The 27,888-nt window shown below is 40.6% G+C and overlaps 1 gene segment (V, D, J or C); it reads left to right on the top strand.

Moving 5' to 3' along the window:
- Nucleotides 1-27,888, top strand: part of LOC131509574 (T-cell receptor gamma chain C region 5/10-13-like) — a 242,219-nt gene that overhangs the window by 13,619 nt on the left and 200,712 nt on the right. The window contains 4 exon segments of the C gene segment in view: nucleotides 3,966-4,015; nucleotides 11,901-12,230; nucleotides 13,723-13,845; nucleotides 21,567-21,614. Of these exon segments, the coding sequence occupies nucleotides 3,966-4,015; nucleotides 11,901-12,230; nucleotides 13,723-13,845; nucleotides 21,567-21,614 (551 nt within the window).

Genomic DNA, 27,888 nt, shown 5'->3' with positions numbered 1-27,888 from the left:
GCACAGAGCCTGATGCGGGGCTCGAACTCATGAACCTCGAGATCATGACCTGAGCTGAAGTCAGATGCTTAACCAACTGAGCCACCCAGGGGCCCCCATAAGGCCTTTGGAGTGATAAAAACCTGGATTTGAATTCCTGCTCAGCCACTTAACTGACAGCACGATCCAGGAACGTTACCAAATCTTTCTCATAGGGTTGCTGGGGACCGAAAGAGGTTCCACACAGGACAGTGCGAGCACAGGGTCAGCACATCACAGTGTCAGTTCCCATTACAACCGAACTTCTTCTCTGAGCCATCTCAGCTAACACAGGAGCTCAAGGACTCTTTAAAAGTCACATCTGACATTGTCCTTCAAACAATAATAAAATTTGTGTCATTTTGAAATGGTAAGAATTGTGGATATAGAAAGAGTTGAGGATAAGAGTCGAGGATAATAAATCAAAGATATTTCTTCTCCAAGATTTCTGTTCATTCACAGCAGAGTATAGTAACATCATAGCATCTAAAGAAATAACTATAGTAATTGTTAATATTTCCTCAAATTTGTAAACTTTCTACAAACTACCCATATATAAAATGCACCTACTTCTGCATAATGTGGTGGGATTATTATCTCATTTATTATTATAGAGTAGTAAGGCTTTTCTTCCAATTTTCATGATAGCCATATAGCTCCCACACTCTTGCAAAATATGATGTAAAATCTAAACTTCAGAGTGAAACAGAGCTTAAGTGTAGGTGTGTTTGAAGCAAAACCTAAAGGAAAAAGTGAAGTTATTGCCTCCTGAAGGAAGATAATGTTGAGTTATGACAACATGGGTATTTTGGTGAGGTTCTAGAATCCAGTAGTTCCATATCCCAGGAACATAATAAAATAACACTGAGACGGATCTTAATGACAAGGTCATTCCTCCCCCGTACTTTACTCTGATGAATAAGGCCTCCACTGCCTCCCCAGTCCTGACTCAAGACCCCTCTTTGAGAAAATTCTGAGTACTCACCGGCTATGCCAACATTGCGTAATTCTGTGCATCTTTGGCTTGGGTTTGTAGGTTGACTATACTCCTTTCTTGCCTCTTCACTGTTTTTCTGTCCACTTCAACTTGTTCAAGTGCCTCTGATTTCTCTCCTTTGCTTTTTAAAAAATTAATTAATTAATTTTTGAGACAGAGAGAGAGTATGTGCACGTTCATGTGAGCAGGGGATGGGCAGAGAGGGAGGGAAAGAATCCCAAGCAGGTTCCACACTGTCAGCACAGAGCCTGACAGGGAGCTTGAACTCATGAACTGTGAGATCATGACCTGGGTCGAAATCAAGAGTTGAACACTTGACCAGTTGAGCCACCCAAGCGCCCCTCTTTCCTTTGCTTTTTATTTATTTATTTTTTTAAATTATTTTTTTTTCAACGTTTTTTATTTATTTTTGGGACAGAGAGAGACAGAGCATGAACGGGGGAGGGGCAGAGAGAGAGGGAGACACAGCATCGGAAACAGGCTCCAGGCTCCGAGCCATCAGCCCAGAGCCTGACGCGGGGCTCGAACTCACGGACTGCGAGATCGTGACCTGGCTGAAGTCGGACGCTTAACCGACTGCGCCATCCAGGCGCCCCTCCTTTGCTTTTTAAATGAAGATACCAAAATTAGAATATCTCAGGATCAAGTTTTTTTTAACTGACTGTGGGGAATAAGTTTAGGAATTCCCTGAGCTTGCACCAATGGGTTAACAAGGCTTAGAACAGAAAGTGGCCACAGGATGGAAGTGTCCAGAAGAGATAAATGGGTAAACAGGGCAATAGACCTCCACAGCAGGGTGAACGTGCCTGGATCTAATTAGCAAAAAAAAAAAAAAAAAAAAAAAAAAGTGCCTTGTTGACCCTGAGGTAGCATGCTCGATCTGTCTTATCCAGTAGGTAAGTTAACATAAACAGACAGGGTGCCCGCTGCCTGCTGTAAACAGCCATCTGCACAGCACCAGGATTTTGTTTTGTATTGACCCAAACCCGTAACACCACATATCTTTGTTTTTTTTTTTTTTTAATTTTTTTTAACGTTTTTGTTTATTTTTGGGACAGAGAGAGACAGAGCATGAACGGGAGAGGGGGAGAGAGAGAGGGAGACACAGAATCAGAAGCAGGCTCCAGGCTCTGAGCCATCAGCCCAGAGCCCGACGCGGGGCTTGAAATCACAGACCGCGAGATCGTGACCTGAGCTGAAGTCGGACGCTTAACCAACTGAGCCACCCAGGCGCCCCAACACCACATATCTTTGAAACCTCCTTTCTCTCACACACGAGTTAATGATCACTGTTTTATTGTCTCTTTCTGCACGTAACCCTTCTGATCCTGATAAATACAGAGCAAAGACCCTTACTTGGGGCTCTTGTCTCCTCCCAGACATTAGCCTCTCTCACATTTAATTCTGCATTCACTCTCTTGCTGGACAGAGAGAGAACTCCAGACTCAGAGTCTGCAACAACTGAATACCACACAGAACAGCGCACATAGGTTGCAAGCTGTCTAGGGGTTCCTTGGAGAAGGCCATAGTGCACTGGTTCCAACAAAAAATAGAGCCCCTGTGATGAATCCTATATGGCTCAATCAAGATTATAAGCAAGACAAGCCCAACTCCTCCTTGGACACACATAAGAAAGACATAAAATCTTCTACCTGATAATCAATTATGTGTCCAAATCCAATGAAGACACCTGCTACTATGCCTGCTAGGATCTTATTCTGTCACACAGGCAGAAGGACCTGTAAGAAAACCTTCTTTATCACTAACCCTCAACTCCTTTCTCACTTGAGCAGCCACAGCAGACACTGCCCTGCTCTTAATCACAGGTTTCTAAGCTGTTGGAACAAGAAAGCCCCTTTGGACAACATGGCCCAATGCCCACACAACGAATGGGCATATGGGAGCCCAAAGTTGGCAGATACCTTGTCCGAAGCTAGTTAACCACAGAGGTGGGGCTACACCTGCATATCTAAAGATCACAGAACAGCTTTGAAGAGGCTTCTTCTTTCAACATCTCAGACAACTGAGTTTGTTTTCAAACTTTAGTTTTAATAAGAAATCCATTTTTCCATGGGAGATAGAATTCTACAAATTTCTTCTTTTATTCCAGGATAATATTGTCATCATAGAAATTGTTTTCTTATTGTGCATTGCATGGTAAAGATTTGTGTTGCCAAATGGTAAAAGTGGCTGCTAAAAAATGGAGACGATTGTTCACATTACTCAAGTATATGTCTGTTGGCATGTTTGCATTTTCAGTTACCGAAGTGAATACTCCTTCAGAAGTACAATCCCGAATTGCTAACGGAGCAGACCTGGTGTTCGTGAGAACAGAAGGGCTTTTCCATTGATGTGGTCTCTGAGTGGTTTCAAACACTTGAACACCTGGAAATCAAAATGTCTTAATTCTCTGAACACTTTTCCTGATAATTTATAAAAGTCCTTGGTAGACCACTGGTCCCTATCTCTTCTTTTTTCTTTCCTTTTTTCTTTCTCTCTTCTTTCTTTCCTTCACTTATTTCTTTCTTTCCTTTACTTCTTTCCTTTACATCTTTCCTTCACTTCTTCCTTCCTTCCTCCCTTCCTGTCTTCTTTTCTTTTCTTTTCTTTTCTTTTCTTTTCTTTTCTTTTCTTTTCTTTTTTCTTTCTTTCCTTTTTTCTTTCTTTCTTTCTTTCTTTCTTTCTTTCTTTCTTTCTTTCTTCTTATCATTTCCATTTTTCATCAGCACTTTTTCGTGTCTACTACCCCCCCAAAAAAACAGATATTTGGGTCAATTAATCTGAGGAAAAATAAAATACCAGATGCCATGAAGCCTATATCCAAGGACTTCCAAGGGAACCCAGAAGATCAAATCTCCGGAACAAGGTTTCTACCTGCTGGTCATGCCATGAGGCTCAGAAGAAAGCTGACATCTTTTTAGCTCTAACCAGTGTGATAACCTCTAACCAGGCTGGATCAAGATATCGCAGAAGGAATTAGGCTCATAATAACTCCTCCTGGTAAGTAACTTTGTTCTATTTGGATCCTGTGAATGAGGAACTGACAGAATTTTTTTAGAAAAAAACAATGTAGGATCACATCAACATATGGACAGCAATTTTGTAGCTACTGGTCACTCTATATGGAAACAAAACTACTTGTAGACAGCTTATTTTCCTCCCTACTTACAAGAAGTTTGAAATTCTACCTTTAGGAAACACACCTCATAAAAAGATAGTTTCAGTCTTGAAATTAAAATATGTGTGTAAAACATTGCTGTACATAGTTAGTTCAAGAAGATTTTCTTGTAGACCCCGTTTTAAGTGAGAAACACTTTAAGTACCTCTGATGCTCCGTTCTTAATGAAGAGTGCTCCTTTCTCTACCAACCTGCAAAGCCTGTATGATGACTTCTGGTCTCATCTTCAAGAGCAGTACAATGAAATTTAGGTCTTACAGGAAATGACCAAAGAACATCAATAAATCCCACTTACTCTTTTTTTTTGTCCCACTTATTCTTTATTCCAGCTTCTTAGAGGGTAGGCTGAGACTAGTCAAAATTTGTGCTCTCATGGCTCCTGTGATATTGCCTAGAGATGGACCAGTGGAATGGAACTTGTGAGCTCAGTAAACCATTTCAGCTCCGGAATCCATGAAAAGAATCTGTCTGCATGGTTTTCCAGTCTCGTGTGTTCATTTATTGTCTCAACAGACATTTATTGAAGACAGTTTCTACATTCAATGCTAAAGATAGAAGGTGCGTAAGGCACAGTCTCCACACTCCAAAAAGCTTGTAGTCTAGTGGACAAGTAGTCTACATTGTGGCTTGTCAGGCCCCTTGTTTTTCAGCCTGTGGCTGTCAGAGACACAGAATATCTTAGGTTCATGAGCTCTTTTGCTTTCTTAATTTATGTACTACTTATTGCTTATCAAATTCATACATTTTGTTTAGTGGAACATTGGATAAAGGGGCCCCAAACCATCCCATTACAGAGAATAATAATATTAGCAAATATTTATTGAGGGCCAGATACCACGTTGAATAGTTTCAGTGCCTTATCTCAATCCTCAACAGCCCTGCCCAGAAGACCCTCTTTTTCCACTTTCACAGGAAAAACAAAAACAAAAATAAAAACAAAAAACCTGAGGCTTAGGGGTGCCTGGCTGGCTCAGTCGGCTAAGCACCTGACTTCAGCTCAAGTCATGATCTTGGGGTCCTTGGGTTCAAGCCCTGCATCAGGCTCTATGCTGACAGCTCAGAGCCTGGAGCCTGCTTTGGATTCTGTCTCCCTCTCTCTCTGACCCTCTCCCACTCGTGCTCTGTCTCTCTCCTTCAAGAATAAATATACATTAAAAAAAAGAACCTGAGGCTCAGAGAAGTTCAGTTATTTGCTTAAAGTCACATGACGAGTTACTGTGGCAAAGTTTGAGACCCAGTGGAGACTTAACCGTTCCAAAGAGTCTGGTGTAGACCATTAAGTAATATTGGAAAGATTAAGCCATATTTTAAATTCTAAATATTTACTCCTCTGAGCCTAACCTTTTCAATCAACTCTTTAGTTGAACGCTTAATAGTAAAGGCTTATTATTTGTATTACTGCTCATGCAGAAAACAATGCTTCTTAAAAAACAATGCACTAAAATAGTCCCTCTCCCCGCAAAAAGATCATGTCAGACTTGTTGAATATGCATTTATTGAATTCTCACAGTGTGATTCTTAGAGTGTTTCTATAAAATGACAAGTTCTTTGGGACACCTGGGTGGCTCAGTTGGTTAAGCGTCTGACTGTTGGTTTCGGCTCAGGTCGTGATTTCCGAATTCCTGACATGGAGCCCCTTATCTGGCTCTGCGCTGACGGCAGGGAGCTTGCCTGGGATTCTATGTGTCTCTTTCTGCCCCTCCCCTGCCCCCACTGGCACACATGCTCTCTCTCTCTCTCTCTCTCTCTCTCTCTCTCACTCTCTTCCTCTCTCAAAATAAACAAACTTAAAAAAAACCCGACAAATTCTTTTGACACCATTGCATTCAGTCTTCTTTTTCCGCATCGGCATCAAGTGCGCCGGAAACACTGACTCCGGCAGAGGAGCTGGAGCAGGTGACCTACACGCAGGACTCGGCCGCATGACCCACAGCTGCCTTTCCACTCAGGCCGGGACAGCGGCAGAAAGACCAGACTAGACAGGATCCCCTGATGAGCAGCTCAGGATTTTACATCAGTGCTTTGGAAACGGTATATATATAGATATAGATATCTACCTATATCTATATCTATATACCTATATATACAATATATATAAATATATACCTATGTTATATATATAGGTATATATATTATATAGGTATATATATATTCAATATATATAACATAGGTATATCAACATATATATCAATATATATTGATTACATACACATAATCAAGTCTAAAGAGGGGTCTCAGCATAATAGGTTAAGAGATCATCATTAAGATTTCAGACTCTGGAACAACTCATCTGGTCTACCATCAGTGGGAATGGGATTCTGGAAAGAACTTACTTTCCAATCAAACCAGGTACCCACCCTGAGTACGTAAAACAACAACAACAAATATCTGTAAAAAGATTAACTTTTATTTATTAAATATTCAAATATGCTATTTCTATTTTTGTTCTTCTTTGAACATTATAGAAATAGTATCTGTAAATTACACTCTAGGAAAAGAACTGGTCTGATACATGAAAACCTCTTAAGAAAAGAGGTTTAGAGGATTCAGCAAAATACTGAGGAAAGGTAAAACCATACTCTCCAACCCGTGTGAGGGAGGTGGAAAGACAGAACCCAGCTGCCCAGGCAGAGAGGGGTCAGTTCATCCATTCTTGACTGCGTTCATATCTAATATGATTTGGCTTGAGATTCATCTTTGTTTAATGTTAGCAGGGCCTGTTTTTACATATTTATTTAAATACTGAAAAATATGGGCTCAATTTAAAAGGGGCACAAAGGGAGATTTCTGTAAAAGCTTTTCAGACAGTGGGCTGGGTATGGCTGGGGCCACAAAGTGTTCGGTGCTGGCACACTGCTCAGGGTCACAGGTAAATATTCTTTCATTCTTCCATATATCGTAGGGAGGGGAGTCAGATGATGCAGGGGCGGCAGGCTAGGTGCTGGTGCCGGCTCAGAATTCTAGGATTCAGTCCAAGTTTGGTCACAAATGGCAGCGGGATCCTTGGAGAGGTAGGTGACTGTGTCCCAGTCCTTGGGGGTAGTTGCCGCCTGAGCTTGTGTGGACGACATTGACAAGAAGCTAACTTGCTAGAGCAACTGGGGGTCCCTGAGGGGTGGGGATGTTAGGTCCCTGTGAGATTTTTGTGCTGAAAGGTTTATTTAAAAACTTTATATTTTATTTATTTGGTTCCAAAAATACCAATGGAAAAGAAAGAACAAAAAATTACTTAACTTGTCCTTTTGTCACAAGGTGATTCATATCAGGTATGGACACGTTTAACTGTGTAAACATATTCAAGAAGGTCATAAGCTGAGTTTGTTTTTTCTAAATTCAGACTAGTAAATGCGTTCATTCTTCATTAGTCTTAGAGATGCAATTTTGCCTGGATGAGGGGGAACATCTCACAGGGAGGTTTCTAGCTTAGCAGATCTAATCAAATACAATTTCCCAAGAATTTTCACAATGCTGGTAAAACACTGGAAAAATAAAAGAAATTATATATTTTGCTTCCCTTAGTGGTTGTGATCACAGATACAAATGAATTCATAAATTGTGAAGCAAGTTTCTGGTTCTCTTTTTTTCCAAGTGACTACATACCCCCATGTAAATTCTAGCAATCCAATTAGATACTGATGACAGAGATATAATTCAGGAGTTCTGAAAAATATGTTAAGAGACCGTGGTACAGAGAAAAATGTGAACTTTGAATCTGAATCTATCATGTTGTGTATATTCATCCTTTAGCAAGTAATTTTTGATTCACTAGTTATTGCTTTCTTAAAATTATAAAAATAATACATGTGCATTATGGAAAAAAACTGGAAAAAAGAAAGAATAAAGAAAAAGTTAAAAATTCATAGGGACACTTACTACTGTTAATATTTGCTAAATTCCCATCCATTAATTCTGTCAGTGTAAGAACCATCTCAAGGACTAAATGTTACAAGGACTAAATGAAATTAAATATGGAAATGACTACCACAAGGGTTGGGACATGTTCAGCCATCATAAATAACACTTCTTCAGAATTCAAACTACCACCCACTGGAGTTCTTTATTAAAACAAGAGTACAGAAAAATATATTAATTACCATGTAGTCTGCAGATCACGTTAGAGCAAATGGTCAGGTTTGCAGAATACTTTTAATTCTAAGACTCATTGTTACCAGTTTATAAATGATTAGAATGTTGTAAGCATTACCTCAAATATTGTTAGCCTGACTATGAGATGATTTCTCATTTTTCAGTAGAAATACCTGGATGTAAAAAAAATGGGATGGTCTTGCAACTTGAATATATAAACTTATAATGATATAGTTATAAGGTCAAATATTAATTGATAATGTTTTATATCTTTATTAGATTATACTTACAAATTAAAAGCGATATCATTATGAATATCAGTTGAGAAATACTCCTTCTTTTGCCCTTATATTCATTAAAAATTTTGTTCAGACTCTTCACATGCATCTAAAATGTACACTTTAGAGCAAAAAAAAGTACTCATGGGCAATCTGTAATTGTCACGAAAGGGTCTGGTCTGAGAACAAGTTGATCACGACAGGTAAGTTTTCTGAGTTGACACATTTCCTTTTCGGATGGTGAAAGGGTGTGGTCAGAAAGCCTGGGCTTTGGGCTCAGGCTGACCAGAGCTCTGGCTCCACCACTTACTGTTTATGTGAACTTGGGTAATTATTCTCTGGCCTCAGTTTCCTAATCCATAAGATGGGGTAACAGTATGTATTCAGAAAGAGTAGATCAGAATTAAATGAGAGACTGTGAATAAAGTACTTGGCACGTCGTCTTACACAAAATGGGTGCTGGATGGAGGTTGCCCCATTTCGAACCTAAAGGGAGAATTGTGTCCACTATGGAGGGTGGTCTGTAGCCGGTCATACTGACAAAGCAGAAATTCTCCAGAGGAGTCAGCTGTGCTTGTAACTGCTCCATTGGGAAGTTCCCTTGCTGTCCACGGACACACAAATAACTTGAATTTAGAGGTATTTGCTTCTGTTTAATGGACTTTTCTTCCCTTACTTGGCAACAAAAATGAAATGAAAATGTGTTTTTTTTAAATCTTTGTAGTTCTAAGTACTTTAAACCTTAATCCTTGATCATAATTGATAGAAACTCTAACAGGAACAAGTTTGGGCTTCATGCTTGTATTTAGTAGAAACACAATTACATGTCTAAAATATAGTTAGAATGTGGGGCGCCTGGGTGGCTCAGTTGGTTAAGCACCCGACTTCGGCTCAGGTCATGATCTTGCGGTTTGTGAGTTCCAGCCCCGCATCAGACTCTGTGCTGACAGCTCAGAGCCTGGAGCCTGTTTCAGATTCTGTGTCTCCGTCTCTCTCTGCCCCTCCCCCACTTGTGCTCTGTCTCTCTCTATCAAAAAAAATAAAAAATAAAAAAATATATAGTTAGAATGTACTTAGAAACATAGAGATATAGTTGGTACTTTTAAATATACTTAGAAATGTCGTTAATTTGAAATTCATATTTATATATGAAATACTTATAATTTATTTTTAATAAAAGTAAAATGAGAATAAAATAGAGAAACTTTCCATCAATATCAATAGGCAACTTTGAAATGTCACACTTATAAATATTGTGGTTGACATTTGATAAATTTATATAGAATTCATACAGCTTTATCATCATAAAATTATAAAACTCAGGCAATTAACCTCAAATTCTTTTTCTTATATAAGGGTATCAAACAAGTTTATTTATTGTGTAAACAGGTTTCTATTTTATGCATAATGAAAATGATTGTGGCCATAAAAAACACTGTTAATGAATTTAAAAAAGAATGTTGAAAGAAAAAAAAACATGTAAAATAATTACCCTAAAGACAAACACTAACCATATACAATCAAGTACACTATTAATGCTCAGTTAACTATCACATTGAGAAAGTTATGAGAGTTCAAGATTCCTTCTATCTGGAAAAGAATGAAACTTCCAGAATCTAGCTGAGGAAAAGGGACAGGAGGTAAACATCATGTCTCACCATCAAGAAATTTTCTTTACTGTGATGAACCAGAAGTATTTCTATAAGAAAACCAAATTTCCTAACATGAAAACTAGATCTTTAATGTATTAAATGGGGGCTAAAATGAAGTAAATGTCATGTAAAATTTTAAAATTAAACTTTTTTCACATCATATGCTTTTTAAAATAAAAACAAAGTATATGGTTGGAGAAGTATGCAGTGCTTTACTATTACAACCAATGAAATACTATTTCTTACTACAAGCAAGATGTACAAAATTAAAACAACCACTCTATGAGCTAATTCTATTTACCGCATGAGTAAAATCTCATCATTGCTTGCTTACTGATTTAGTATAGAACTCAGGAGCTTTGTGGCACAGGCAGAAATTCTCAAGATTTTTTTTTCTTTTCTTCTCAAAGAAGAAATCCAGAAATCCAATTATGCTTAAGAAAATGCCCATAAAATTATTATTCCGAATCCAAAATAGCCCAAAAAGAAAATGAGTAAATAATTAGTGTTTCAGTTGGAAATCAAATTGGAAAGGGTTCTACTATTTATAATTTCGATCACTACATTAACATTAAATGTATAATTAGGTAACATTCCAACATTCAAATGACAGGCCCTTGAAACCCATGATGGTTTTTTTATATGTTTTGACATTATGTCTACAAGAAACTCTGGAACCATAACTATTAACATTACAGCAGTTACATATAACGTTATTGAGCAGGTAAAAACAAAGAAACTTGTGGGTACGACAAGTTCAGCAGGCTTGTAGGGCAGATCCAAATTTGGGGGGAGATGCTAAGCATTGAAGTATGGTGTCTTTTTAGTCATGTGTCAACTTCTAATGAAATTCCAATATAAAGTGTGCTTTCCATGAATATTTCCTAAAGCAAAACAAAATTGTGACCAGTGCATTATTTGATAAGGTTAATATAAGAGAATTTCTGAAAATAATCAGTAAGTTTTTTTTATATAGAAGTTTTGGAAATATTGCCACATTGCTTCTAAATTCAAGGCATTGTAAATAATTTGGAGGTGCAGCTTTAAACATTGTCCTGCTCAAAATCCTGGTGTGGCTCAGATGTGAGAGCAAAATGTTCTAAAATTCAGAAATCAAGAAGAACTCCAGTGTCAGAGGTGGGCATGGGATTCTTATTTGAAGCTAAAAGCTCAACTTAATAGATTGTCAAGTATGCCTGGAAATAATTCACACTCAAACAAGTGACTGTGTATTGTTTAACAAAATTCCATGTTTTAAAACTTTTTTTTTGAAAGTTAATTTATTTATTTTGAGAGAGAGAGAGAGAGCAAGCAGGCTCCACACTGTCAGCACAGAACTCGATGTGGGGCTTGAACTCACAAACCATGAGATCATGACCTGAACCAAAACCAAGAGCTAAACACATAAAGGACTGAGCCACCCAGGTGCTCCACAAAATTACATGTTTTAATCTGGATTCTGCCACTTAATAGCTGTGACGTTGGCAAGTTTCATAACTACTTGAACTCCTTTTCCCATGGAAACTAAGAAAGCAAGAATTTCATAACCCCAGTGTGGACGAAAGGCCCTGGTAAGCACTAACACGATGGCAACTTTTCCTTCCTTTTTTTTGTGTTAGGTGGTTCCAAACCATACAATGTTTGTGTTTCTCTCATAATAGTTCTAACTGCCATTCCAATTTCTCCCACAGCTAAAAGCCCTGATGAAGACACTTCCCCCAAGCCCACGATTTTTCTTCCTTCAATTGCTGAAAGAAAACTCCACAAGGCTGGAACATATCTTTGTCTTCTTGAGGATTTTTTCCCTGATGTTATCAAGATAGATTGGAAAGAGAAAAATGGCAGAGTAATATTGAAATCCCAGCAGGGAGACACCATGAAGACTAAGGACACATACATGAAATACACCTGGCTGACCGTGAGAGAAGACTCAATGGGCAAAGAACACAAATGTATCGTCAAACACGAGAAGAATAAAGGAGGGGTTGATCAAGAGATTCTTTTTCCTTCAATAAACACAGGTATGTGCATGTACACATGAATATAACCTCCCAGAACCCTATTTTTCCCCGATGGAATACACCACCTTTTATGTCAAGAATTAATGGAAAAGAAGCAAATAGAAATCTTTCCTTAATGTTGTTGCCTTTAATGGTACCATAACTGTCCTGCTATTTCCCCATAGAATTAAAATAGTATGGGCTTTGGAACATACAAAGAAACAGAAAAAGAAAAATCCACTTAGCCTTTCTCGCCTCAGTTTCATCATCCAAAACATGGAGGTCATAATGATGTTTCTGAGGGTCACCGTATGGGTGAATGAAACAGTACACGTGAAAGCACCTAGCAGCCTTGTATCCAATAAATGCTCAAAAAGAGAATCCACTTTTGATGATTTTACTTGATCAGGAGATAAAAACAATTGCCCATCCTTCAGGAATATTCTACTCAGCAGTCACAGTCCCTCTCACTTCAATCTTGCTCTGCTCAAACATAAGCCATAACAAATGAGTTCTAGGCAACCAAATTGTTGTTCATTTGAGGGAGGCAGATCACAGCTCAACAAAAAGTGGTACTTTGGTCACTGACGTTTTAGTGCAGTTTTGGTGTTTTCACATTGACTTTTCTCTACCACTGTAAGGTGAAATTTGGTAAGTGAAGACTGAGTGAAGCTTACACGTGCACAAGTGCGTCCATTGTACACAATGAACATTTCTTACCATTAGTAAATGCTGCCCAGCAAACACTTCCTGCCGTCCGAGTGTGCGCCAGGCCTGGAGGGGATGCAGGAGGGACCACTTTCCCCAGGAGCATCACTACAGTAGGGCAAATATCCTTTTCCTCTCGCTCCTGTCACCCGTGATTCAGGCACAGTGTCCCAAAGGAGCCCATTGGTGTAGACGCTGCATGTATTTAGACAGTGTGGGCAGACCTGAATGTGCTCTGGCCCCACTGTGGCCCAATAACTCTCTAGACTCAGAAGTCAAGTCCTGAGTATGGACATGCCAGACCAGGGCCCCAGAGGGCCCCTAAGAAGGAACCAGTTCATACTTTTCCCGGGGGTTATCAAGCCCCTTGCAAGCAGTGGGGAACAAGCACATAATAGGACATGTGAAGAGCTTTCTGTATACAAGTCTCAATTTCTGACATCAGTCTTCATCTTTTTGGGTCTGGTAAGAAGAAAACCATAGACCCACAGTGGCAACACTTAGCTTAAAGCCTCAAGTCACTCAAGCAAGATTTAATACTTAGCCCAAGTGCAATTTCAACCCCCAGAACAGTAACCTATAACCAGTTGACATGGGAATTTCCTGGTCAGCACTATTAAGTTCATGGATTGACTCCTTCTGTCCCCCTTTTCTGCACTCTCCTTCTATTGTTAGAAACCTTTCCTTCTCTATAACCCATTGGAGGTCCCCTCTACTTGCTAGGTGGGATGTTGCCAGACTCATAATTCACTTGATCGAAACAGCCATTAGATCTTTAATATTTACTTGGTTGAATGTTATTTAGCAGATTTGGTGACGGGATCCAAAGTGGGCTTCCAGAAGGAATCAGAGACAAGTAGAAACACAAGGCCGGTAACCGTGAGCCCTTCGAGTACACTGTCTACATCACCATTTTCAAGTGCCGCGGGTGAGTTCCTGATCGCACTGGGCTTCCTTTCCGGGGTAGGTCACCTTGGGCTGCCACATTTGTCTGGAGCCCAACTAAAGTGGCAGAAGGATCTGCCAGGAGCTAAGCCCCTAACCCATCAGACCACAGCTCCCCAGGTGGAATCCTCAGTGAGCCTCCAGGAGAATTGTTGGTGCCACACACAGAGCATCGTTCTGGCCAGAACGCAGTATCATCCCTTGCTTACAGCCCACACCCTAAGGTGCACATAATTGTTTGTCTGGTTTTGTGTAGATAAAGGCTACTGCTCACAAGGATCTCAGATGCAGAAAACCCCACAAAATTGGCGGGCATGAGTCAGGCATTTAGAGGCTGTTAGAATGCTCATCATCCCAAGAACACTCCCTTGATAGTGTAACTTGGTCAGGGAAAGGGCTCAGTTGGCACTAAGTAACTCATCAAACTGAGAAAACGTCCCTGCAAGGAGCTACACTCTAAATCATGCACTGTCCCCATCTGAAGACACATCCATTTTATGTATTAGTTCGGGTCCGAGAAGCCCCCAGTCTGAGCTTATGGGATCCTTAATTCTAAAGAATCAAGTACACCACCCTCCATTACACCTGCTTATTTTACGTCTAAGAACCATAGTCCCAGAAGTGACAGATACCTATCAAACATGGCAAAATCTTAGGAAGCTTGCTTTGTGTCCTGAGAAACTGGCTTTGTAACTGGGGTTGGTGACCCCCAAAGGAGGCCAAACAGAACTATGGCTACACCTCGTTTGCGGCTACATATGGCTAAACAAAAGGGTGTGTTCACTTAATTTGAGGCTAGAATCCCACAGATCTGCTTCCAGCCCCCAGAGCAATTACGACCTAGAAATACAATAGACATCATGGGGAACTTTCCAACTAGATAAGATTATTTAAGAAGTGTGTTTAAAAGCAAGTGTTCTCAAATTAAGGAGGACACTTCCATTAATTAATAAGCAGAAGCCTCCAGAAGGTTTAAATTCCAAGGTAGTTTCCTTGAAACATTCATTGCAAAAGCCTAGTGAAAATTAAAGATGGAACAGGAACCTATAACAACAAAACTGTAAGACTCACGTAACTCCCCCCTACTTCCCTCCTTGCTCTTTGGGCCCTCACTCCAGTGTGAAATGTTTCTCGCTGTGAAAAGACTCCACAGCTATAAACAGAAGTCAGCCAAGTCAATGGCCTTACAGACACCCCCGTATGTACCTTCATAGGAAGAACTCCACATGAGCCCCGCCCAGAGTTGATGAAACTGAGGGTTCTTCTGGAAACTGCTACATTATTTCCTTAAACAGTTAAGTGATTTCAGGTAAATACCGTGGCCAGCAGAAGGGGTCCTGCAAAAACTGGCAGAAGCCATCCAAGGGTGGAGACTCGAAGGAGAATCCACTTCTTCCAAATCTCTGCCCACAATGCCTGGTCCGGAGAGGATAACAAAATTTCCTGTTGTCCCACCCTTTCCAAATCCACACCCATTGCTTATGGATCCTTTCTCTCCCAGAGACAGCCGTTGCCTCCTTGCTGGTGTCATCCTGCACCACTGCTCTTAGCTCTCTGCTTGCCTGGGACGTGTGGCTTATGGGTTTCTTCCTTTGGCTGTGACTGTGGGTGACCCTGGATCTGGGGAGGGCAATATTCTCTGCACCCTCTCTGGGGACCCATCTTACACCCAAGGGGGTTATTCCATATGCCAGAAATACTTAAAATGTAAACTATGCACTCAGAGGGAAGGAAGCAAATTGAGGCACATACTTGGATCAAACTTTGATGTCATTTCACGTAAATCCAAGTATTTGACACACTGAGACCAGCTGGACTGACAAATGCGAACAGAACCAGAAATGCAGCTTTTGGGTCAATCCAGAGTGCCCCTGTTCCTTCACCCACCCCCACACTTCTCATAGTTCTGGAAAAGGGCTTATAGATGGTTGGCTTTTGGAAAAGAAAGTCTTTCTTGGAGGAACTTGCATTCTTTCTTCACCCTTAAAGTGATCAATCTTATCACACTTTTGACATGTAAACACAGGCCACAAGCGCCCAGGACTGAGAGAAACAAAGGAAAAGAGACCGTTTTAAAATAGAAACCGCTAAAGGCCTCCTGTGCCTAAACCCTGGCTCAGTGTCCTTCGTAGTTCCAGGGACACATATAAATCTTAACACTTTCTCCATAAATGTCTCCATAAACATCAGTGACTCAAGGGTCTTTGCAGCGATCTGTGTGTCCACAAATACACATTGTCAATGTGAGATATTTTTCTCTCTGGAGACATTGTCAAAATTAGTTTGCAAAGAGCTCCATTTCCTTGGTTTGAAGGCAAGCACTTGCAAGGATTGGGCATTCTAAACCTCTCAGAATGATAGAAACTAACCAATGTGTGTTTCAACTTCACATGATCTGGGCAATTATTTGGTTGTTGTTTTAAATAAAATAGACATATTTTTAAGAGTTATTAGCACTAAAATTAAAACTTTCACATGCGTGGATTTACTAAAAGTCAAATAAGTAGATGTGGTCTCTTCAAAATCTTAAAGAAAATAGGTTGGGATAATGATGGATTTTGATATTTCCTAACCTTTTTCTTTTTGAGTTTTAATTTTAATTCCAGTGTAGTTAACAGGCAGGGTTCTATTAGTTTCAGATGTACAATCTAGTGATTCAGCACCTCATACATCACCCTGTGCTCATTGGGATGAGGGCACTCCTTATTCCCATCACCTATTTAACCCATCCCTCCCCACGTCTCATAAATTTTTTATGGGTAATTTCAGCTCAACTTCATGAACAAGTAAATTGAAAGATGTAAATAAAATAACTTTTTTAAGATAATGTTTTAAATAGTCTCCCACATCTTTTTGGTGACCTAAATCCTTAAAGTTCTGCTGAGTTAAGTCAAGTATTAAATTAGATAATATTCATTAAATATCTAGATCATTTCCAAGTAAGATAAAACACTCACTTGTTAGTTAATGAACATAGGTTTACCTACTTTTGGTTTTGGTATTGCAGAGAAACTGAAGATAACTTGGGCTTTTTCAGAAATGTATTTTGTGACTTACTGAAAGATTGTTTTATGATGATGCACATGTTTCTAGACTTTTTGAAATGTATCCATAAATTTACCAATCTAAGAAATGCTGGTGTAACAGATCACAATTGCTGGCTTATTTTATTTAAAAAGATTTAAATATTTATTTATTTTTTAGAGACAGACAGAGTGCAAGCAGGGGAGGGGCAGAGAGTGAGGGAGACACAGAATCTGAAGCAGGCTCCAGGCTCCAAGGTCTGAGATGTCAGCACAGAGCCTGACGCTGGGCTCAAACCCACGAAGCACAGGGTCATGACCTAAGAGAAAGTCCGACGCTTAACCGACTGAGCCACCCAGGCTCCCCAACAATTGCTTGCTTATTAGCTTTCATTAAAAATGAAGTTTCTAAAAGAACAGAATTTTAATAAATGTAATTCAGACTACTGGAAATAATAAGGGAAACAACCTGGAGTGCAAGGAAAGTAAGATGTGTCTTTTTAATAAGAAAAAGTATGAGAAATGGAAATATGTTTTTGAGGGAGGGAAAAAAAAGATTTTTTCCTAGGCAAGCCTGGTTATCTGAAGAGGCAAACTCAAGAAAAAGCCTGAATGTAAAAGAGAAGTTGTACAAGGGGATGTTTGGAAAGGAATGTTATGTGTGGTCAGGATCGGTTAAGACTGGAAGGAAGAATTTTTTAGGGCGCCTGGATGGCTCAGTCGGTTAACTGTCCAATTCCTGATTTGGGCTCAGGCCATGGTCTCAAGGTTCCTGAGATTGAGCCCCTCCCCGGCTCTGCACTGACAGTGTAGAACCTGCTTGGGATTCTCCCACTCCCTCTTTCTCTGACCTTCCCTCACTTGTGCTCTCTCTCTCTCTCTCTCTCAAAAATAAACAAAGATTTAAGAAATATCACCCTTCATACTTTCATCAAACGTGAAACCCTTTCTTCCTCTTCTCTTTTCCTTTGCTTTGGCGATGGCCCTCATTTGTTTCGCCCAGGTAATTGCTAGCAAGGGTAAACTCTGGACTTTAGAGGAAACTTCTATTTCAGACTAGCAGTAAAGGTAACTGATCTTAGCTTTACTCAAGCTAAAGAAGACCTCTCATTGGTTGACTTCCCTCAGTTTACATCCTGAGTTAGAAGGGACCTCCCAGGAAGCTTCCATGATCCAGGATTCCCTCCTTTGGAGGGGCCCTACTTCCCTGGTTAAGGATAAATTGTAAATGAGGTATGTTCAGGACCTTCTCCTTCATTCTTGAATTTGTTGCAGAACCTCTTACTAAAGTAATGGCTGCCCAACAAAAATCCTTAGACTCTGGCGCAAAAGTACTTCCTGAAAATAAGATAGACCTTGATTATCTCTTAGCTGAGCAAGGCTGGGTCTGTCCTCTAACCAAGACCACCTGCTATACCCCAATTAACAAGTCTGGGGAAGTTAAAACTCAATAACATCAGGTCACTGAGCAAGACTCTTGACTTCCAAGAGTTACTCGATTTTCATTGCTTTGAGTCTTGGGAACTATCCCTTCAAACTGTACTCCAAACATGAGGAATTATCCTGTATTTTGTAATTACAATAAGCTGCCTGGTGGTTCTCTCAAAAGCTTTAAATGCAAGTTCAGAGCCAGTTACCTGCAAACTAATGATGTCTCTAAGATTGGAATGTCAAAAGAAAAGAAACCAAGAGAACAGAATGACCAACTCAAACACTGTAGAGCTGAAGCGGTAACCTCTGAACATTCACAGGCCAAAAGGTCAAGACCTGTGAATATCACAGGAGCAACCACAAAAACTGTGAAAACTTCAGAGAGGTTGCTGAGTGCTGTTAATGCCTTCAATTGTGTCTCTCTAAGTTAAACCGGGAGTCTGATCAAAAGGCAGAGCTGTTAAAAAGAAAATCACAGGCTCAAAATGGCCTCACTCAACTTAAGACCCCAAACCAGTAAACCAAGACTTCATCCTTGCCCAGCTGCAGTTTCAACCCCCAGAACTGCAGCCTTGAATCAGCGAACATGGGCATTTCCTGGTCCACATTAGGCAGTTTACTGATCGACCCTCTCCATTCCCCTTATGAGAGTGACCTTGCAATAATAATGTTCTTTGCTAATAACCTTTTTCATTCCCTGTCTTTAAAAATCTCCCCATTTCTGTGCCTCTTTGGAGCCCCTCTCTACTTGCCAGATGAGATATTGCCCGATTCGTGAAGAGATCAGTCAGATCTTTAAAATTTACTCGAATGAATTTTTGTGATTTCACAGATTCTTAGTGTGTCCAATGATCAAATTAGGGCCACACATTACCTTCGCTTTCAGCTGGACTATGATGAGAGCACATGAAATTATGTCAGTAACAACGCTTGATCTTGAAAGCATAACACGGATTAATTTTTTTTACTTTTTGTTTTTTATTAAACATTTTTAGGTATATTTATTTATTTTGATGGGGCGGGGAGTGCAGAGAGAGAGGGGGACAGATGATCAGAAGCAGGCTCCATGCTGACAGCAGAGAGCCCGACGCGGGGCTCGAATCCACCAACCATGAGGTCTTGACCTGAGCCGAAGTCAGACACTTAACTGACTGAGCCACCCAGGTGCCCCACGGATGAATTTTTTCATATACTTATTGTATTTATTTATGTCCTTCCTTATAACTAACTAAAACAAGATCACACAGGCAACCTTAATTTTTTAGCTCTGTAGCTAAGAAACAGAAAAGAAGCAAATGAGCACAGCATAAATTTAATGTAACCATTGGGCTGAAGTATCCTCTTAAGTTTTGATTTCTCTAGTGATTGGAGAAAAGTAAAAGGTATAGTAAGTTCCATGGTGATGTGTATGATAAGGGAGAAGTTCCTGTTTTATGACGTGTCTTACTTGGCACTTATTTCTGAAATGAATGTTTCCCAGCGTCTTCTCATGACCACAAAGCTAATGGGGCATTTCTGTTAATGTAATTCTGCAGCAGATTTCTAGTGCTGTTTCTTGGAAGTTTTTGGTTTGTTGTTGTTTTTGAAAAAAGCTTATGTGTGTGTGTGTGTGTGTGTGTGTGTGTGTGTGTGTGTGTTTATGATACATATACACGAAAGAACAAAACAATGAAGTGATTCCAAAGGCAGATAAACTCATCTAGTCCATGTTTTCAACCAACCACAATTAAGAAAGAGCACCTAGGACACACACAAATTTTATTATGAAAATTGTTACCCACATGACTTTATGTTGATCAATGCATGATGATAAGAGACTTTTATTGATCTTTTTTAAAGTTTTTATTTTAATTGCAGTTAGTTGACACACTTACAGGCTATATTAGTTTCAATATAAAGTCACTGTATGGGAAAGAAAGAGATCTTTAAGAACTTTAAAGTCAGCTCTTGAAGATCTTTTAACATTTAACAGGTTTATACTAACATGTTCCTTCTTGGGATTTACCCAAAAACCTATGCCCTAAACCCATTTTTTAAATAGTGCACCAAAATAAGATTACGCTCACCAGAACAGAAAAAGAATCAACCAAAATTATCTTGCACCTCTCTCTTTCTGCATGCAATTGTCAATGATCTTTTTAAGGAATTTTGTCTTTGTATGTATGTCGTGCTTTTTTTTTTAAACACTATAGAGAAATACAACTGTCACCTCACGTTTTATATATTCAGATGGCTATCAATGTGACTTGACCTGTCATTCTATCCTTGCACTGAGGTGCTGAGCTTCTCAGATATCTGGAAGGGATGATGTCTAAGAGTCCACAATGGTGCAGTTATGTTCTATTTCTATGGACTGTTTTACAAGGCACTTCCCACATGCTATAACTCATCTAACCCCCCACAACCATCCCTGAGTGCTGACTCTGCCCATCACTGGCACAACTCTCCATAAGTTATTTAAACCCTCTAAACCTTATTTCCTTGTGTGTAACATGGAGTCCTCCAAATTCAGTTCACATCACTGGCACTGGGGGATCAGATGAGATAATGCACATGAATCTTTGGCATAAGTGTCTGGCACAGTAATAATCACTCAATAGGAACTGGTTTTCATCAGGATTATTGACATGTCCACAAGCACAAGCACTCCACAAAATGATATGCGGGAGTTGGGCATCGTGGGGCGTGCGTGACTTGAAAGGTAAGACTGATTTCTTTGCTTGATGGAAAATTTACCTAGAACAGACTCCTTGCAACATGTAAGATTCTGCTGTGGATCCTAGGGTCGGACGCATTTATTTTGGTAGCAACCCTTCAGGTCAGCAGTGGGTGCCGAGGACTGTACGACAGCCACTGCTTCTGGTTATTTCTCCATCCAACAAGTATTTATAGAGCACCTGCATCACAGCAAACTCTGTGCTAAGAGCTATGAGCACAGAAGGAAAACAAGACAGTCTCAAACATTACCTGCTAGTTGTGAGAAAAAAACCATTCATCATTCAAGAACTTCAACATCTCCATGTGCAGAAATACAATGTATGAATTGATCTACTGAACTACGTAGAATCAGACCAACCCTTTCTGTAATTGTGGGCTCATATTTATAATAACTCTTTCTTCTCTGATGACAAATTCTATCTGTCATCTATGTATGTATGTACGTATGTACCTATCCATCCATCCACAACACAGCCACGTGCCAATTAATGCATATGAACAATCAAATAATATTTGCTATTATTTCTTGCAGAGCTCACTGCTGTTAACTCTACAGAAGCTTCTTCGAAAGACGAAAATGGTAAGTTTGTCTATATGCTTGCCTTTATGTTATGCGATAGCATTTTTTCCCTCACAATCAGGTTAACTTTTAAACTTCCCTGACTTCAGATAGAAACCTCACAATGGTTGGATCTTCCAAAACAGACTGAGTGATAATTTAAGTCAATCCATCATTTCCCGGGGATCATCTTCACACAGTAAATGCAGGTTTGGGAATGAGAGGACCATAAATTAGGGGTGCAGCAAGGGCCTCTGAAGTCTTTCAGCAATGGACTTCATTCACTTCTGTGGCCTTTGTTTCTACTGACTATGGAAAACATGATATCGAGTTGCTTCTGGAGTTTTTTTTTAAGCCTTTGTTCTTGCTCATAGTTAATGAATTAACTGACACTGAGAGGTTCCCATTCAGAAGGCGTTGTGTGTACTGTGAGTGCCTTTTGTTTAATTCTTAATACTCACCATGGAAGATTTATTCCTATTTTATGCATGAGGGCAATGAGCTAAAATTAACGAAATCTCTTGCACCATGCCACACAATGAGATCTGGAGCTGCAACCCGGAACAACTGAATCCAGAGTTCATATACTAACTTAGTTTTTATTCTCCCTCTAAGTCCAAAGCCAAGGGCTTGAGACAGGCTGCACCCTTTGGAGATGCCACAGACTGGATTTTCACCTCAATTGTTTCGTTATTAGTTGCATGAATATGGGCACATTACTTACATTTGCTGAGCCAGCCAGGAATTACACAAATAACGCCTGAGTTAGCAAAGCCATAGGAGCACATATGTGGAATGTCTAGCATCGGGTATCTCATTTAGCGGACACATTGTAAGTACTGGTTTCTAGCCCTTTCTTCCAACATATGTGGGAAAGTAAGAAAGTGACATGGAGCGTTGGCTATAGTCTTGCTGATCTGCCCTCCAAGTCCAATATCAAGGGGCCTCTGGACCTTATGTAACATATTACCTGACCAAGGGCAAGGAGTTTTGATCGCATCACCCCTTGAGGTCCCTTTCACACCAAGGGCTAATAATTTTGGAGTTCTGACTTTGTGGAGATAAAGCATGTAAGGGAACGACTTGGCCTCGTGGTTCATTGAGTAGCCAGCCTGGTCCATCATTATTGTCATTAATTATTTCTGACATCATGTATTTCCTGTTACACTTCGAAGGATATGAAATACTATAGTCCTATAACATAATAGCTAGAATGATAGATACTCAGGGAGAAAAAGGAATGAGTTTGATCTCCTAAAGTTGCAGAGAAATTGAATTAATCCCTTACTTCCATTTTATGTAATGCCCTCTTAACACAAACCTCTCACCCACCAAATTTCCGCCATGAACACCACCAAATTTCCATGATTTGTATCATTGCTAGGAATCTCACTGAATGCACAACATGTAATGGCTGAGATCCTTCAAAATAAGCAATTCAGCTTTATATCTGTGCTTAATCATTTGATATCTTGGATAGGTATTACGTGAAGTGATGCAGAATCACACAGTAGCTGAGGATATGTGCTTGAACATCATGTTCCTGGATTTGATATTTGGCTCCTGGTACTAATGATAGAACACTAGGCAATTACTTCTATATCCTCAATTTATTTTTTAAAATGGGAATGAAAATAATAATCTCAGAGGTTATTGACAATTAAATAAGATTAAAGTTTTGCATGCGAAGCTCTCAAGTAAGTGGCAGTGAGTTTGTGGTCAATGGACATTGGCAATTATTCTTACTTCGAGACATAGTCGGGGTGAGGAAGTGCTAAGAGCTCTTTATCACCAATGATCTTTTCCATTGGATTCGCTCATTAAAAATGTGACTGTTCCTTTGAATATGTGGGAATGTTCTAAGTCAACTTCTCAGAGGTTGGTGATTGAGTTGACCTGCAAGCTGGATTCTGAATTGTCCTGGTATCGGTGGTAGTGCTGATGGGGGTGTAGATGTTTAATGTCAGGTTGTGGTGGTGTCGGGCAGTCACTTCAACCCAGGTCATCTGAAATGTATGCTGTCAACCCCTCTCTCATGTAAGTTCTCGCCTTTCAAAAACACAGGTGAAACTAACCTATGGCTTCTTTTAGACCCCCTGCAGCTGCAGCTCGTGAACACCTCTGCCTACTACACCTACGTCCTCCTCCTCGTCAAGAGCATGGTCTACACCATCATCACCGCCATCTGTCTGCTTGGGAGAGCGGCACTCTGTGACAATGGGAAGAGTTCCTGACCCGTGGTGGCACAGGGTCCATGTTTCTCCATTGACTGTTGTCACTAAAAGTGTCTGCTGTGGGTCTAGCGGGGCTTTCTTTCTGGGTGGTTCATTTCAGTTCACACGTTGTCTTTTTCTATGTGTCATCATTGCAGAATGGGTTTGCAAACTCCTGGGCAAACAGGAAATGTCACTCTGCACCAAGAACAGACTCTGCCATGAGTCAGGGGTGGGGCCAGGGGGCACCCACAGGGGCTTCAGCACTGCTCTCTCCTTCACGTCTACCAGCCCGTCAGCCACCCAGCACCCTCGCCTCTGAGTACAGCTGGCGTGCAGCTTCCATCGCGGCCCCTGGGGCTCTGTATCCAGATAACTGCCTGGAGGCCTTTTATTTTACATATATGGAAGCTTTCATCCTTGCTGCCTGAACTTTGTGCTGTTTTTCATAATAGGCACAATAAAAACAATCAAAAGCCTGCATTTGCCTCTGTGTGTTTTCATTCGGTGAAATATTACTGAGAGTCCAAGGCCATGGACAGCATGGCAACTGAGCCTTCACATTCAGCATTGATGTAATCATGGTCAATTCCACATTTCTAACTCTTTCCCTGAGAGAGTTCTTGTGATGCCTTCTTTGGGGGCACTGGCCCCAGGGGAGCCACAGCCAGCGAAGGTGCCAGGTTATTCCTTAGCAGATTCAGACTCACTTGGTTTAAGACATTCTGGTGGCCACAGTATCACATGTCATGTGACTGGAGGGTGTGTCAGACCTGGACCGGTGTCTCATGGGCACCATTTTCCTGATGTCATAAGAACCCCATGAGAGCTGTGCTCATCGGAAAGGTAGGGTGGTGGAGGGGTTAAGGGCTTGGACTCTGAACCTCAAGTACCTGGTTTAAATCTTGGGTCTGTAGAGATTTGAACTCCCTGTACCATAATTTTCCCATTTGTTGAATGGACTTACAGTGACACATCTCCTGGGGTTGTGTGGATGCGATGAGTTAATTATGCCAAGTACAGGCAAGTCCTCAACAGTATCAGCATTTACTGTTGGCAGCTGTGCCTTAGAAATAACAGAGAACATGCTCTCTCTCTCTCTCTCTCTCACACACACAAACACACACAAAGTATGACACTCATTTATGTATGTGTGTATTTCTACAAGCATGGATGTGAAACAAAATGTTCAGTGTGTGGTAGGTGGGTAAAAAAAATGTATATTTTTCTATTTTTGCTAACGAATACACTTGAAGTAAAAACTTGTATGTATTAGAACAAAAACAATGTCTCAATTAAAATTGAGGGGCGCCTGGGTGGCGCAGTCGGTTAAGCGTCCGACTTCAGCCAGGTCACGATCTCGCGGTCCGTGAGTTCGAGCCCCGCGTCAGGCTCTGGGCTGATGGCTCGGAGCCTGGAGCCTGTTTCTGATTCTGTGTCTCCCTCTCTCTCTGCCCCTCCCCCGTTCATGCTCTGTCTCTCTCTGTCCCAAAAATAAATAAAAAACGTTGAAAAAAAAAATTAAAAAAAAAATTAAATAAAATTGGGAAGGATTTTTTGTTTATTGACAATCAGATTCAGTTTCTGTGCAACAGGTGCTTTTGGAGACCAAGTAGAGGTTCTCAAGTAGAAAGAAGACAAGACCCAGCAGATACAAGAAGGAGGAAATTTAATTTCCATCTACTCCTTGATTCTCAGGAATTTGATCAGATCTCTTTAGGACAAATACCCCAGCTTCTACTTAGAGATCTGGAACTGTTTCTGGATGTGGAAAGCACAGAGGCAAAGAGAGGAATCTAGCAAATGACCAAAAGCTGTGTGGGCTGATTTCAGTGCCGGGCACTCCTAACCAGTGTCCCCTGTGGCTTCCAGTCCTCAGCCCCTCCCTTCCCCAACCTGACCTAGGCAGCCCTCGAGTGGCAGGTGCAGAGAAGGGGAGGGCTTCAGGGTGGTGGTGCAGGGGACAGTGGGGGGGCAGGAGGGCGCTCGTGCGGAGGTGGGGTTTTCTTTTCTCAGGCTTTTCTTGTCTATGTGCTCTGTCAAATGCGGTTGATTCGTGGAAAATGCTTGAAGTCAAATTGGCCTCCACTGGTTGGGACTGTGCAAGCATTGGCTTCGTGTTGAATGATAAAATAAGGACAGTTAAACCACAGCCAACTTTGCTCACTTTCAAAGGGCCACAGCTAATGAAAGAAAATGTCCATCTGCACATGCATATTATTGCTGTCAAACATACTCTTAGGCTGTGGGTGAGGGGTGCACCTATTTTATATGAAGTTCATTTCAAGTAGCTGTTTCATGAGTTGGGAATCGTACGACCAGGACTGTTGAGCCGCTGCACCTTCCATTCTCTCTGATGACAGTGTTCTGAAGGAAAAAGCAAGCAGATTGCTTGTAGCAGAAGGCAATCCTGACATCCACCAAAGATCTACACTTTTCCACGGCATGTGATTTACTAGTGCTCATACTTCCCATCTAATTTTGTCAGTGTAGGCAGGGTGACATAAGACGGGTGCATATGAAGCTGTTAGCATGGGTAGAGTATAGACAGAGCGACAGGGAGGGGCTTCTCTCCTCACAAGAGCACAGACATATGGAGGCCCTGAGTTCAACTGTGTAACTGAATCTCATATACTGACTTATCTAAGTCCCTTTAAAGGGACAGATGACTGGAGAGTCAAGCTGAACAAGGCTCAATAGAAGACATGCCCAGGAGATAAAAGTGTGCTAGAGATCCAGCAAAGGAGTGCTGTGCAGTCATGTGAGCACAAAGAGCAAGTGTCCCCACCCTGACCCAAACCAAACACAGTACAGAGAGGGTGCCCAGTCCTGGGATCCGATCTTTCCAGTGTCTGGAGAAACAAAACTCTATTGCTGAGATCACGGAGTAGGCTTTCACAAATGAAATTACAGCACAGAATTTCACAGCACATTCACACCATAGACTTCACTCCTCTTGGTCTGTGCCTGAGGGCCAGTTTCTGGATGAGACTTGGCTTCCATGAACATGGGCCACATGTCACTGGTTCAGGTGAGCATGTGTGGGAAAGAGCTCTTTCTCAGGGTAAATTATACACCGACATCCCACTCAGGATTATCTGTGTGCTTGCTGTATTTGTGACTTCACTCCTGAAAGAAAATATTCTAATTGTGACCACATCACTGGGTTCTTGAGATTTGGGTCCCAGGGCCAGAATCTTCAGAACCTCCTCAACCCTTTCTCCATCCTGAGAAACTCTTTCTGGTTAGGGCCTCAGTCTCCCACCCCTCCTGGGGGCACTTCTGTCATTTGGTCCATTCTCAGAACAAACACAGATGGAGCTGATCTGACCCACACAAATGCACATTTGACCCTGTCATTACACTCTGTAGCCATTTCTTCCAGAAATATCTCTGACCAAATAATACTTGTCTTCCATTATGTACAATTTACCTCTAAAATTAAAAGAAATCCAAATGTCTGAGGGCAGAAGAAAAGCAAATAATTGTTGTATTTCCATGAAACATATTGTATCCACTTAAAATTATATTTATATAGTTTTTTTATGTTTATTTTGACAGAGAAAGACAGAGCAAGAGCAAGGGAGGGGCAGAGAGAGAAGGAAAGCAAGAATCCCAAACAGACCTCATACTGTTAGTATAGAGCCTGATGTGGGGCTCGATCTCACAAACCCTGATATCATGACCTGAGCTGAAACCAGAGTTGGAGACTTAACAGACTGAGCCACCCAGGTGCCCCCAAATTAAATTTATATAGTTTATATGCACGGAAAATGCTCACTCTATCAAGCAAAAGCAAATACATAATGAAAAATCTGTATATCCCAGACGACCATGTTTATAAAAATAAAAACCTAAATACGTGCAAATCAGAAAGATGAGAAGAAAATAACAAGGCGACTTCAATCATTTCTGGATGATTGTCCAAAATTTCTACAACAGACTGACTGTATAATTTTTAAGTTATAATTTTGAAAAGACGGCATAAATATCAGTGGTACGGCCACAATCATGTGACTTTACAAACACAAAACGAGGATATGAACTAAACCGTAAACCCAGATGTGGCCCCACATTTTGCA

The sequence above is a fragment of the Neofelis nebulosa genome, chromosome 4, assembly GCF_028018385.1.
Source record: "Neofelis nebulosa isolate mNeoNeb1 chromosome 4, mNeoNeb1.pri, whole genome shotgun sequence".
In the NCBI taxonomy this organism is placed as follows: domain Eukaryota; kingdom Metazoa; phylum Chordata; class Mammalia; order Carnivora; family Felidae; genus Neofelis; species Neofelis nebulosa.
This window is presented reverse-complemented; position numbering and strand designations above follow the sequence as displayed.